This window comes from Indicator indicator, chromosome 3 (assembly GCF_027791375.1).
Source record: "Indicator indicator isolate 239-I01 chromosome 3, UM_Iind_1.1, whole genome shotgun sequence".
NCBI classification, from domain to species: Eukaryota; Metazoa; Chordata; class Aves; order Piciformes; family Indicatoridae; genus Indicator; species Indicator indicator.
The window spans coordinates 7,866,400-7,880,214 of NC_072012.1; the positions used below are offsets into that span (position 1 = coordinate 7,866,400).

At 40.6% G+C, this 13,815-nt stretch overlaps 1 protein-coding gene across 1 annotated transcript in view; it reads left to right on the forward strand.

The window, feature by feature from the left end:
* Positions 1 to 13,815, forward strand: part of MPPED1 (metallophosphoesterase domain containing 1) — a 53,043-nt gene that overhangs the window by 20,668 nt on the left and 18,560 nt on the right. The window contains exon 3 of the mRNA XM_054399790.1: positions 2,121 to 2,346. Within this exon, the coding sequence (XP_054255765.1) occupies positions 2,121 to 2,346 (226 nt within the window). The remainder of the gene's footprint in view (positions 1 to 2,120; positions 2,347 to 13,815) is intronic.

Here is a 13,815-nt window from a genome sequence, read left to right on the forward strand (position 1 = left end):
AGCTGGGGCTGATTTGGCACTTCAAGAGCACTTGGAGTGAAAAGTGAAGCATGTTATAAAGTCTTCCAAGGGACAGTGTTGAAACAAAGTATTGTCAAATTAACATACAAGCAGCAAAAAATACCCACTAGACAAAAATTCAGGATTTGAAGGGTAAAAAGTTTTTGGAGACAAAGAGAAGGAAATAGGTTTAGTGAATTGTTGCCTGATGTGGAATGAAAGAAAAAAGAATCTGAGCTGCAAACTCATAAAAAAACCCCAGTTGTTAAGTGAAAAGCTGACAGACCTGTAACTACAGCAGTGCTTCTGGCCACCACTATAATAAATGTAATTGTACCTTTAGAATAATTTGCTGATTTGCCTAAGTAACACCCACAGACAGCAACATGACATAAATACGTTAGTGGAAGCAACAGCTATAACCAGCTTGTACAGGTTCTTGGCTGTTAGATGGATGGATCAGATGAGCTGGAAAAGATTTATAAAAAAGAACAGAAATGGATTTATTAACAATAATGCAACATAAAGGATTTCTTTATTTTCTTATTTCCCAAGAGTGCTCTAAGGCTTGTAGATACCTATACATAGTGTAGCATGCAAGTAACTTTTAAAAACTTTAGTGTGTATGTGTGCACATAACTGGAAAATCTGTAGAGATACATCTGCAAAATGTTGCATTTCAGAAGCAAAAAAGGCAAAATTTACAGCTTAAGTATTCTTTTGGGTAAATAATTGAATCTCCAGCATTCAGCATGCAATTATAAATATATGAAAAGAGTTTCTGTTAACAAATATTCTAAAGGCACATATGTATTGAGTCTACAGGAAAGACTGGTATCTGTACAATCAATTTCCTAATACAGGTGTTACAAACATCTGAATTTTACATTTCAGAGTCACTCAGCTCTTTTCATTGGGCAAATACTGAGTTTAGCCATGTCTCATGGCCTGGGGGCCAGCACTGTTTTGTCTTCTGTTTCCATAACTGTTTGCATAACGCTGTTGCATTGTATTTTTAAGTCATGCTCATGTCAACCTTTGCTGCTGCCTATTGACTGCTGTTTTACGCTCTCTAAATAACCTACTCCTAAATTAGGCTTGAGATCATCACTAAAGGATTCTGTGTTATCAATAATACTATGCAAAGGTGGGTCTCATTTTCAGTAAACTAATTCAGTCTCCTCCTCTGACTTTCTTCATTCTGATGCAAAAGCAGAGCAGTGCAGAAGCAAAGCTAATGAATGTTTGTTTCCTTTCAAATATACTTAAAAGGTTTGCTTTCTGAAGCAGTCAATGCCTGCTCTTAAGGGCAGAATCCAGTTGATGACCAAGTGTGAAGTCAGGGAGAAAGTTTCCGTTGCAGTGCTGCTCTTGGGAAAAACCCACGTGTGTGGGCATATACATTCTTGCCTTCAGCAGGAGGTTGTTGTAAGGTTTTTCACTAAATACGGGTTGTAAAATATTCTTGAACATGAGTCACTTTAAATTATAGTCCTTGGATCTAAGGAAGTCACTGAGAAAATGGAGCTGGAAAAAATATGGGATAGAAGCAGACTGTGAAACTTCTCTGTGGGATGTGGAATTTTGACAGCTAAACCCAATCCTTGTCTTGCGTGAAGGCTTGATCTTAAATGTCAGGGCAAAGAGGGCAGTAGATCCCTTTGGCTGACTCGAGCTCTCAGCCTGTAAGACCTCCTCAGTACAAGCAGATAAAGACCACAACTCTGGGAGAGGAGAGCTGACAGTTTATGAAGCGTTACAGCCAACCTTCTTTGAATCCTAATTTCTGTCAGAGAGTAATCATCACTGTCACAGTAAGTGATACTTGCAGCACAAATGGCAATTAACTAGAAGTAAATAGTGGAGCAGAATTCTGGAGACTGGTTTTTAAGGTTGATGAATTGAAAAGTAGTTTCAACACATTAATGCTAAGCATGCTAAATCGTAATGTGCCCTGAAAAAGACAGAAATGTCATTTACCTGAAATCAGGTAATTACCAGGAATTACAGTCACATGTAGTAAGGATATGCTCAGTTGTTTGAATGGTTTACGAGTGTCTGTTTTCTTTTATCTGATTTTTTCATAAAACAAGCAATTTGTTTGTTTTTCACTGTTTTAGGTAGCCTGCCCTATGAATACAAGATTGTGATTGCGGGAAATCATGAATTGACCTTTGACCAGGAATTCATGGCTGACTTAATCAAGCAGGACTTTTACTATTTCCCTTCTGTCTCTAAGCTGAAGCCAGAGAGCTATGAAAACGTACAATCTCTTCTAACAAACTGCATCTACCTTCAAGACTCTGAAGTGACGGTGAGGGGATTCAGAATATATGGCTCCCCTTGGTAAGCAGGTTTTTAAGTATGCATAAAAAAGTACCGTTGATTGCTGTCACATCAGCCATTTCAGCTGCATCAGCTATATTGGGATGTATTAGGAAGAAAAGTAATGCTCACTTTGATAAAGTTTTTATATTTTCTTCTAATGAATCATACCTCTGACAAAATAATGTACTGTGGGCATTGTTAACCAAAAAATGGTGGGAAAAGATCGTCAGGCTGTCAGCCAGGAGCACTTCTCTAGCATAGTCCTTGTAGGGTTTTTTTTGTGTCAGAGAGTATGTTTTGTGTACTTAGTGAGAGAGGTTAATTTTCTTGCAAAGGTACATTCTTTTGACGACTTCCATACTATTTGACAATTTCCATACTACAGGCAATGGTTGAAGTTCATTAGTGCACACAGTAGTCTTTTCACACATCAAGCTTGTTATATATTTCATGGATTTCACTCTACTGCATAGAGAGCACCTAGAACTCCGTGATGGAATTGGGGACAGATGGGCTTTGGCTTCTTGACCTCCACCTGGGACCCTTCTATGTGCTGCTTCTGTGTCTCTTCCTGATGATACATTACTCCTATGTTATTTCCATTAACAGGACTGGAAAGAGGGTCTTTTGTGAGCATTCAGTAGGCATCTAAAATAAGTAAAAACTTATTTTAAAAGGCAGGTTTTTAAGAGAATCTGTTATTCTTCCCTTCAAAGTCACATCAGGGTGGAATGTAGCAAACATTGTTGTCAAACCTGATACATATACCCCAATGTGGATTTTCAGTGTGAAATCTCTTGGATTTTATTTATTATTTTTTAAAATGAAAATTGGCATTTTCCCATTTGGTTACTTGAGATGCGTGTTAATTTTCTCTGAGCTTATTATTCTACGTTTGTCTACATCAAAGAGCTTCCCTCTTCCATGCACCCTTCTCTCTTTCCCTCTTACATCTTCTGATCTTTCTGTTTTGTTTTGTTTTTTTAACCTCCTCACCTGCTGTGTTGTTGTTCATCTTCCTCTTGTATCTACTGTGTATTCAATCAGTGTTAAGTTTACTTCATTTTCCAAAATATTAGGGAAGATATTAGATGGTATTAGTCCCAATATTAACTTTTAAGAAAATGCCACTTGGCATCTCTTCCCATTTTGATGTTCAACTGTAAATACTGTAATTATGCTCTGTTTACAGTATGTCTGGCAACTTCATATCTTCATTGCAATATTCGTCACCAGGCACCATATTTCCAGTGTCAGTAATCATTTTCAAGGCAGTAAAGTACCAAAAGTCTCATTACAGTCTCAATAAAGTAAATTAAAGCAAAACACTTTCTAAAGTAGCACTAACTAGAGGCTAAAGGAAACCATTTGAACTTTCTGTATATGATTAGATCTATTTAAAAAAAAAAAAAAGGAAGAAAAATCTGTTGAGGAAACTTTTGTCCACCCACTAACCCATAAATAATGTTTGTGTAAAGTCAGATCTGCTGCATTCCCCCCTTGTGTAAAGTCAGATCTGCTGCATTCCCCCTGTGTGCTAATCCTGTAGTTTTGCACAAGTTGTATAAAGCTGTCTGGCATGACCTATTCTTCATGGGGAAAAAAAAAAGATTGCTTTCCATCTTTTATGCACCTTAAAGTTATATCCAAACTTCCACATGACATGTTTCACAGTGTTGCTAACTCATCTCCCACCCCCTTATGGTCCCAGAAGATGCATCTTGTAAGGTCCTTGAAGATCTTTGATTATTCCATATGGGAGAAAGTCTTGATGAAAGTCTTCCAACCAGAATGTTGTGGGTTGTTTTTTTCTTTTTTTTTTTTGCTTGTTATTATGCCTTGCTGAATGAAGTCTCCATGTTAATTAATGTCATGTCCAGTTGAAACAGCAGCACCAACAATAATGGCAATAATAAGTCACTCTTCATTCTTCTGTCAAACAGCAGATGCAGAATTAACAGAAGTCACATCAGCCAGCACACCAGTTAGAAAACCTAAGAGGAGGAGCAGCTTTTTTTGTGTGAGTTAGACTAGCTAGCTGCCTGCTGGGCTGAGGGCTCTAGTACAAGTCTGTGCCTACTAATCCCTACTGTTCTTTAGCATTTCTTTTTGTTTCTATACTTCATCCACCTTGAAAAGAGCAGTTTATCGTAGCCTTTCTGGGAAATCAGTCTGAGTTTCTTTCTATGTCACAGTAATGTAATTTCTGAAAAGCTACAGAACTTCAGTGAGTCCTTTTGTCATGAAGCCAGTCCTTTAGAAGCTGCTTATGAACCTAGACAGGACTTCAAAATTTCAGAGTTAAGGTCTCAGGATTCAATAAGAAAACTAAATTTCATGTAGTTGCTTGTTTAGTATCCTAAAGCAGTTTTCCAGCCTTGAAAATATGCATCTGGCTTTTTGGATGGATTTGTTTAATTGGAGAACTCCCAATTACAGTTTATGTTTGTTGTCCATACATCACTCTGTTTAATGAGAAGGTGAGCTATCTAAAACTTGAAAGGCTGAGGCCCCAGATCCTGATGTTTCCATTTGTGGTTACAGGCCTGCCCTGTCTTACTTCAGCCTTTATAAAAATAAGTACAAGTTAGAGATCTCTCTCGATTATAAAAGAGGGTAATCAATAGTTGCAAATCACTTTGAGAACGCTGGATTAAGGTCTGAGTGAATGAGTGCCAGCCAACATTACCTTAGTATGTTTGTCTGTATCCATCTGTGTTTCTGTGTATGACCTGTACACAATTAAATAGTACTTCTGCTTAAGATGTTTTAGTTGTAGAGTAAACCATGAGAGCTTGATTGGTTTGCCTAACATGTTTGTCTCTAAGGCTGTTTAAGAAGGTACCATATGTGTGTGGTTAGATACTCAAAATAGTACCTGGATATTTTGACCTCTATTACTTAATCTAAAACTGAGGGGTTATTTTTAATTACACAGACGAAATGGGGCAGTTTTGTTTTTTTGTTGTTTTTTTTTTTTCCTCAGAAACCAATACTCTGGCTTCTGGGCTCCAAGGGCAAGATTTCAAGTGCTGCATTGAGCCCCTGCTCACTAACAAAAATTTAACTGTACTCTAGTATTATCATCAAGCAGGGAGCAGCCATTTTGAAATGCAGGCTGCAAAGCAGAAAAGCTGCTATTTAGGAATTAGTACTTGCAACACCAGTAACTATGACCACAGATTATCAGCATGGATGATGAGGGAGAGGAGTACAAAACTGTTAGATGCTTCATGAGAAACTTTGGAGTACTAAGATGTTAAATGTGTCCAGAACAATCTTGAATTTCACACGTGGCTTTGTTTAGCCAAGGGGCTGATGCTTTTGACAGTGCTGGTTGCCAGCTCTGGCAGAGCAGGGCATCAGGAAGAATGCAGTGTACTTCCATGCAATGTGCTTCCTTCTAGTGTAGAGCAGGCACTGGGCATTGGGGTTTTTTCCTCACATAAGGCCTAGACAGTGAGATTTTTTTCATATAAAGGTAGGCACAGGAAGAGTGTCCTGGTTTAAGACTCAGCTGTTGGCTGATGTCCAGCAGTCCATGTTATCAACTACTGCCTCAGAGAGAGAGATAAGAAACCAAAAGCCCTGTGGACTGAGATAAGGAGAGTTTAATGGAATAAGGTATAATACCTTAGCATATTTCACTGAAAGGCACAGCAAAAAGCAGAAGCAAGCCAGCAGCCTGCCCAGGTCCACAGCCAGAAGAGATCACCCTCCCAACCCAGAAGCCACAAAAGCCCCCCAAACCAGAAAACATCTCATGTTACAGTCCGAACTGCCAGCCCCGTGATCCTTTGCTCCAGCCAGCATGGTCTTTCCATATGCATCAGGCAGGACCTCAGTCTGGTGTTGAATACTCAACAGCTGATTCAGCAGGCTCTCCCAACTGGCTTCCCAACCAAAACCAGGACAGAGGCAAACTCTGCTTTTCTCCCAGCAAAACCCAAGACGTGGCCAGAACATATTAACAGACTTGGAAGCAATCTTCTGTAGAAAATAGCCATAGTTGCTATGAATGTTAAACAAAGACTTTGGTTCCTCAGTAGCATTTACTGTAGATTGGAAGACTTCTGATTGGAAAGTATTTTGAAACACCCTAATTTATTCTGAACTGCTATGACAAAACTGGCAGATAGAATAACCTAAATAATTTTATATAACAATTCTATGTAATGTATACTTTTGCCTGCAAAGCCTTGCCAAAAATGAAGCTATTTTCCAGAGGAGTTTAATTTGGTTTTCAGCAACACATGCAGGTGTATGGACCTCAGAGAGGTGTTCTCTTGTTGATCCCAAAGTGTGTGTGGACCTTTATAGCTATTTTTTTTTTTAATGGCAATTCTGAATAATGGCTATAAAAGGAGTAAAATATGGTTAATTTGTTCAGCAAGCACAGTAAACCTTGTGCACTGAATGCACCATTTTTTGGTGCAAATGCATTGTGTAATTGTACAATTAAAGTCTTTAGCAGTGTGGAGGCACAAGTGGATTGTATAGCCTACTCTCATTTCTGCTGTAGCTAACACTAAAACTCCTGCCTGCAAAATAGTAGCACCTTATGGGGTAATGAACTCTAATAGAAATATAATAGAGGGCTGAAAATCTGTAATTGAAATGCTCACCAGTAATTTATTAATATGGTTCCATGAGTGATGTCATCGTAGAGATAATAACTGGAAAGACCTTCTCCATTGAATCCAAATTTCCACTGTTCTCTCAGCTTCCTGACTGCCAAACCACCTGCTTGTTAGGAGTTTGGTATCACCAGCAAAGCTCTCTGTTGTGAGGACTTTGTTGATACCTGCTCATTCTAGGTATCAATGCAAACACCTAGCTCTAGTTCCATAGTGGGACTGCCAGAATCGCAGAAGCATTGCTTGAAAGGGACCTGTGGAGATCTTTAGTTAATCTGCTACTCCTTCCTCCTCACCACCATTAGATCTGGTCAGCCATAACTGTCTAGCCAAGTGCTGAAAACATCTAAGGATGGATTGTCTACCAAATGTCTGGTGTTTGGGATTGCTGTATTTTTACTTCTATGTTACGATTTTGTATGTTACTGAAAAACAAATTAAACTCCTCTGGAAAATGGCTTCCTTTTTTGGCAAGGCTTAGCAGGCAAAAGTACATTATATAGAATTGTTATATAGAATTATTTGGGTTATTCTATCTGCCAGTTTGACTTTTGTCATAGCAGTTCAGAATAAATTAGGGTGCCTGGGAAGACCGTGGAACAGATCCTCCTAGATGCCATGCTAAGGCACATGGAGGGCAGGCAGGTGATTCAAGACAGCTGGCATGGCTTTACTAGGGGCAAATCCTGCTTGACTATCCTAGTGGCTATGATAAAGTGACTATGTCAGTGGATAAGGGATGACCTATGGAAGTGATCTGTCTGGACTTCTGCAAGGCCTTTGACATGGTGCCCCACAACATCCTGCTCGCCAAATTGGAGAGATAAGGATTTGATGGATGGACTGTTCAGTGGATAAGGAATTGGCTGGATGGTTGCATCCAGAGGGTGGTGCTTAATGGCTTGAAGTCCAGATGGAGAGCAGTGACAAGTGGTGTCCCTCAGGGGTCTGTACTGGGAACTGTACTGTTTAATATTTTTATCAATGATACAGAGTGGGATTGAATGCACCATCAGCAAGTTTGCAGATGACACCAAGCTGTATGGTGTTGTCAATACACCAGAGGGACAGGCTGTCATCCAGAGGGACCTGGACAAGCTGGAGAGGTGGGCCCAGGTGAACCTCATGAGGTTCAACAAGAGCAAGTGCAGGGTTCTGCACCTGGGCCAGAACAGTCCTCACTATCAATACAGGCTGGGGGATGAGGTGATAGAAATCAGCCCTGTGGAAAAAGAGTTGGGAGTGCTGATAGACAAGAAGCTGGGCAGGAACAGACAGTGTGAGCTTGCAGTCCAGAAGGCAAATTGCATCCTGGGCTGCATCAAAGGATGCACAGCCAGCAGATGGAGAGAGGTGGTTCTGCCACTTTGCTCTGGTGCTGCGTTTGGCTCTGGAGCCCTCAATACAGGAAGGACATGGACTTGATGGAGCAGGTCCAGAGGAGGGCCATAAAAATGCTCAGGGGGTTGCAGCACCTCTGCTATGAGGACAGGCTGATGAAGATGGGGGTGTTCAGCCTGGAGAAGAGGAGGCTCTGGGGAGACCTAATAGCAGTCTTCTAGTACCTGAAGGGGGCCTACAGGAAGGATGGAGAGAGACTGTTTACAAAAGCCTGCAGTGAAAGGATGAGGGGCAATGGCTTCAAACTGGAAAGGAGCAGATTTAGATTGGATATTAGGAACAAGTTCTTTACTATGAGTGGTGGAACACTGGAATAGGTTGCCCAGGGAGGGAGTTGGGGCCCCATCCCTCAAAATATTCAAGGTGAGGCTCGACAGGGCTCTGGGCAACTTGATGTAGTTGAGGATGCCCTCTGCTTACTGCAGAGGGGGTTGGACCAGATGACCTTTGGAGGTCCCTTCCAACCCGGACCATTCTATGATTCTGTGATCTGCCTCTCTGCTGCAGAAGGTTCCAGTAATGGACTCTGTCCTATTACATGCTTTTTCCATTGATGTTTTTTTTTTTTTTAATAATTCAGTGTGTAAGTAACTTGGCTTTCTGTTCTCCTGTTGCATGCAGTAACTGCTGATAAGACCTGATGACTAATGAATTGACCTCTCATAAAATATCAGAAGCTGTTCATGTCTGGCAAAGGTTATACTGGCTGTTCTCCCAGTGCTTGATGTTGTACCCCTGCCTTAATTTTACAGAAAAGATGTGCATCTGCAGAAGAGCAGGTATTCTGTGTGTATGCACCAATACTGTGGAATGTGGCAGGAATTCCAGTGGCCATTTCTATGAAAAGATGGATTATTGTGCATTAATGGCAGTACGTGTTTTACTTGACAGAGCAAGAGAAATGCAGGTGGCAGAAGGAAAATCTCTTCTTCCTAGCCACTGATTTCCAGACTACTAAGCAGCTGTGCACAACTGCAGGAGAAATTTTGGTCCTCCTGTTTTATCTTTTTCAGTGCTTTTTTTCATTTTCTGCTATGCAGGAAAGGAAAGGACAGCCAAAGCCCTCTTCCAAACAGGAGATAGTTTCATTATTCCAAATGACATATTGGCCTGGATAGCCTAAAGAAGAACTTCAGCATGAGGTTGCCTCCAGACTCATTATCCAGAGAGTGGATTTTTGCTTGGCTCTGATTATTGGGAGGATCTGTTCCTGTGAAGCAGAACTTCATTTTTCTTTTTGCAGAATTACAGTTTTTTCCTAGTGTCTATGTACTTTCGTTTCCTCCTTCGTATAGGCCATCTGGAACTACAGAAACTTCATTTCTCAGTCAGGGAAAATGTGAGAGCAAAGATTAATATCAGCCTAGAAAGACCTTTTTGATGATTTGTCCTGAAGTGACAGATGCCTGGGGCCAGACTTCTCCTGGGTTTTTTTGTAGCTTTGCTCCAATGGAACATTGATTAGGTGTTTTACATGGGCCAACAGCTCTTTCATAACATTGTTGTTCAGATAATGGGAACCAAGTTTCAAAAGTTAGGTGTGTGTATGTGAGGAGTGGGTTTTTTTCCTGTTCAAGTATTGATTTTACTGAGTTTAGCATTCTGGGTAGGGGTCTTTCAATGTCAGAGAAAATGCCTTAATTTGTTCTACTATAAGGCATCATCCTGTAGGTTGCTTTAGTGATTATCAGCTCAGAGCATCCCACTTTACTGTGAGGGCTGGAAATTTGTTGTAACCCCTTGGCCCTTTTCTTTGTGCACTGCAGCTGTCTGTAATTTTCCAGCATGCAGCTGATTGTCTTTACTAAACCAATGTGGTCAGTAGTGCTTAGCCTGTGAGTGGGTAGCTATCATATAATTGTTATTATACTTCATCATAAAGTAGCAGTGTGGCCAAGAAAGCCAATGGCATCCTGGCTTGGATTAGAAATGCTGTGTCCAGCAGGAGCAGGGAGGTGATAGTCCCATTGTACTCAGCTCTGGTGAGGCCACACCTTGGGTATTGTGTCCAGTTTTGGGAACCTCAATACAGGAGAGATGTGGAGGTGCTGGAGAGAGTGCAGAGGAGGGCAAGGAAGCTGGGGAAAGGCCTGGAGAATAAATCTTATGAGGAGTGACTGAAGGAGCTGGGACTGTTGAGTTTGAAAAAGAGGAGGCTGAGGGGAGACCTCATCACTCTCTACAACTCCCTGAAAGGACATTGTAGAGAGGCTGGTGCTGGTCTCTTCTCACAGGTAATTAGTGATAGAACAAGAGGGAACAGCCTCAAGCTGCAACAGGGGAGGTTTAGACTGGACATTAGGAAGAATTTTTTCCCAGGAAGAGTGGTCAGGCATTGGAATGTGCTGCTCAGGGAGGTGGTTGAGTCTGGATGTGTTTAAATGGTTTGGATGTGGTGCTTGGGGATGTGGTTTAGGGGTGAACTTTGTAGAGTAAGGTTATTGGTTGGACTTGATCCCAAGGGTCTTTTCAAACCTGAAAGTTTCTGTTATTTCTTGAATGTTCTCTCTCCACTTCATGTATGTGTGCATGTGCACACAGACTGGTAACCTCTATGTGTAACTGAGGTAGTTTCAAAGAGCATGCAGAGGGCAAAATAAGGCAGACTTAGTTTTGTTCCACACAAACCCCAGGCCACCCAAACCTTAGGTCTGTTGTTTCAGTGCTTTCCACCTTCATCTTTTCAAGAACAGCTATAGTAGTCTCTTTCATTCCATTCCTCACTGAACTCCATTTCCATCACTAAAATAAAGTGGCAAAAATTTATACATTCATTTCATGAGAAGGACATGCTTTAATTTTACAGGTGATGAATCACCTAATATTTACTTTCCCAGACCTTGTACAAATCTTTGAAGTCATTGAGGTGAACATCGATTAAAATGAAACCATATTAAAATAAAATACTGACTTCATTTAACATAATCTACCTCCTAAGCTGGGAGTGTGGCTTCCAGATAGAGCAGCAGGAGTGCAAGATGTTACATTGCAGGTTTCATTCACTTCAAAAAGTCACAGAAAATGATCAGAATGCCTCAAACTGACCACTCTGATGCTTAGTTCTCATGCTGTCTTTCAAATCTGGAAAAGCTATTCAGTACCTTGCACATGACTGAAATACATAGGCAGTCCAATATTTATGTTATTGGATGAAACCATGCTGGTTCTCCTATGTTCTCATCTTTCTGTACCCTCACTTGGTTGAAAAATAAGAATACGAATAATCATAATGCGGTTGCTTCTGTACTGTTTTCTAAAGCAGGAAAATACCTCTCTAGAAAGCCTTGAATACCTCAGATGAAGTAGATTTTTGAGCCAAGTGGCTTGTGTTCATGTCTATTTCTGTCAGTGCTACAGTTTTGAGTGGATGGTTGTGGAAGTGGTAGATATGGACATATCACAGACTGCTGGGTTTTGGTTGCTCAGAAATCTCTTTTAAATGTGGTAAGTGTTCCCAGATTTTTAACGCTGGCAACCGGTCGGAACTTTTTTAATTAATGACTTTGAGGCAGGCAATGTGAGTGAGTCATTTAGGTAGACTGACATGTTTATTGAAGAAAATGAAAATCATGAATGGGAGTAAGAGATTTCACTTGTTATTTAGAATTGAGGCATCTCAAGTTACAGAAATTTTGTGGAGAAGGTTGGCATCTAAGCCTAGCTGATGCATTGTGAAAACCATGTGCTGTTAAGGCTAAATGCCTTTAAGAACCAGAGAGATGACAGTTCCTCCAAGGGACTAGGTAGCCACTGGAAATTGTAAGCTATGTTATTTTATCCCACAAGCCCTGTATCTGCTATAAAAGCAGAGTGCAGAGATTATTTCACCCTTCACCCTGACCTTCCTTCTGCCTTTTTCTCTCCCCTCTTGGTGCTGTACCTCTTGCAGTGTTGGGGGGGCCTGCTGCCTGGTTTGGACAAAACTAGCTTGGTAGCAGAGCTATTCGAGTGGCTTTGGGAGGGTAGAGAGGAAGAGTGGAAGGCCTGGGAGGGCATGGAAGCCTGGGTTGTTGCGAGGTTTATGGCTTGCTGAACAGGTCATAAACTGAAAGGTGAACCCAGGTGTTTTTGCATATATGTACATAGTGTAAATACTTGTAGAGAGTATATGAATTGGTTTTCTGTTTAAACTTTCCATTTGTGGCAGTTCTAGGTTGATGCCTAGGAAAATTGTCCCCAGATTGAGTAGAAAGTGGTAGAATGTAAATAAATTACCATTGGATGTAAAAGGGAAAGTAATGATAAGGTCTAAATAATGCCATTGGTCTGATAACTAACATAAAGTTAGTTGTATAAACTAACTCTTTCTCTTTTGGATTTCTTTGCTCTAGCAGACACTAGCTGGTTGCTTCTGCTGGCTTGCTGACCTTGGCTGCATTCTTGTTGTGGCTAAGTACTAACAAGCTACCATCTGCTCTTCTCTTTCCTGCTTGTCCTGTGTACAGGGGGGAGGGGGGAAAGAGGAAGAAGCTGTTGGTAATCGCCTGGTTTTGCCCAGGGGGGTTCTTGTGCTCTTTATAAATTGTAAGTACATGTAAATATTGTGTATTTTGTACATATTCATTGCATTCCATATTTCTAGATTGTAGTTTTGCTTTCATCTGAGCTGGTCTTGGCAATATTATTTTGGGGGTAATTTCAACCCACCACACCATTACTATCCAATCCACTTGTGTGGGTGTTACTCTTTTGCCCCTTTTGGAGCAACAGAGCAATCTGTCCCACTCTAAACTAGGACACCATGACGTTACTGTGGTTAGAATGCTGAAGGTGTTTTATTTCAGGCATTCAGTAAAACGTAGGTAAGATGTGACAGATGTGTAAGAAATAGCAATGCCTTTAGAAGAGAGAAAGCAAAATCCATCATCCTGTTAAAATGTATTAATTAACAGTTCAAGGCACATAGATGCAGGTTTAATTGTATTTTAATAGAATGCTAGAGTGATATTTTTATTTCCTCTCCCATACTTATCAAGAAGCCATTTTCTATTTTGGAAAGTGCTGCTTCTAAAAACACTTAAACCCACAATGCACTGTAGTTTAGTTTGCAGCATATGGAAGATCATAAGAATGGGTTTTCCTGCAAAATGATTTTGGTCTATTAAATTCAGCTGTACAAGGAAGGTGGTGTAGAGAAATGTAAGATACTCAACTCCTGAAGTGTGAAGGTTTTCCAGTGGCAGGAAGTGAGACTTAAGAGTACGTTCTGGCTGTTTTAATGTCAGAAGCAAATAACTGGATGATTTTTCTTCTCATTCCCCCCCCCCCCCCCCCTTTTTTTTTTTTTTTGTAATAAGCTAATGGCACTTTGCTAGAATTGGTGCATTTCATGTGGAAAACACATTTTGGAAAGCAGTTTTTTTACATGATTGGGAAATGCAGGGAATCTGAGTCTCATTCAGTAGACACTAGGTATACAGGTGCTGTTGCTCATGTGAGCAATCATAAT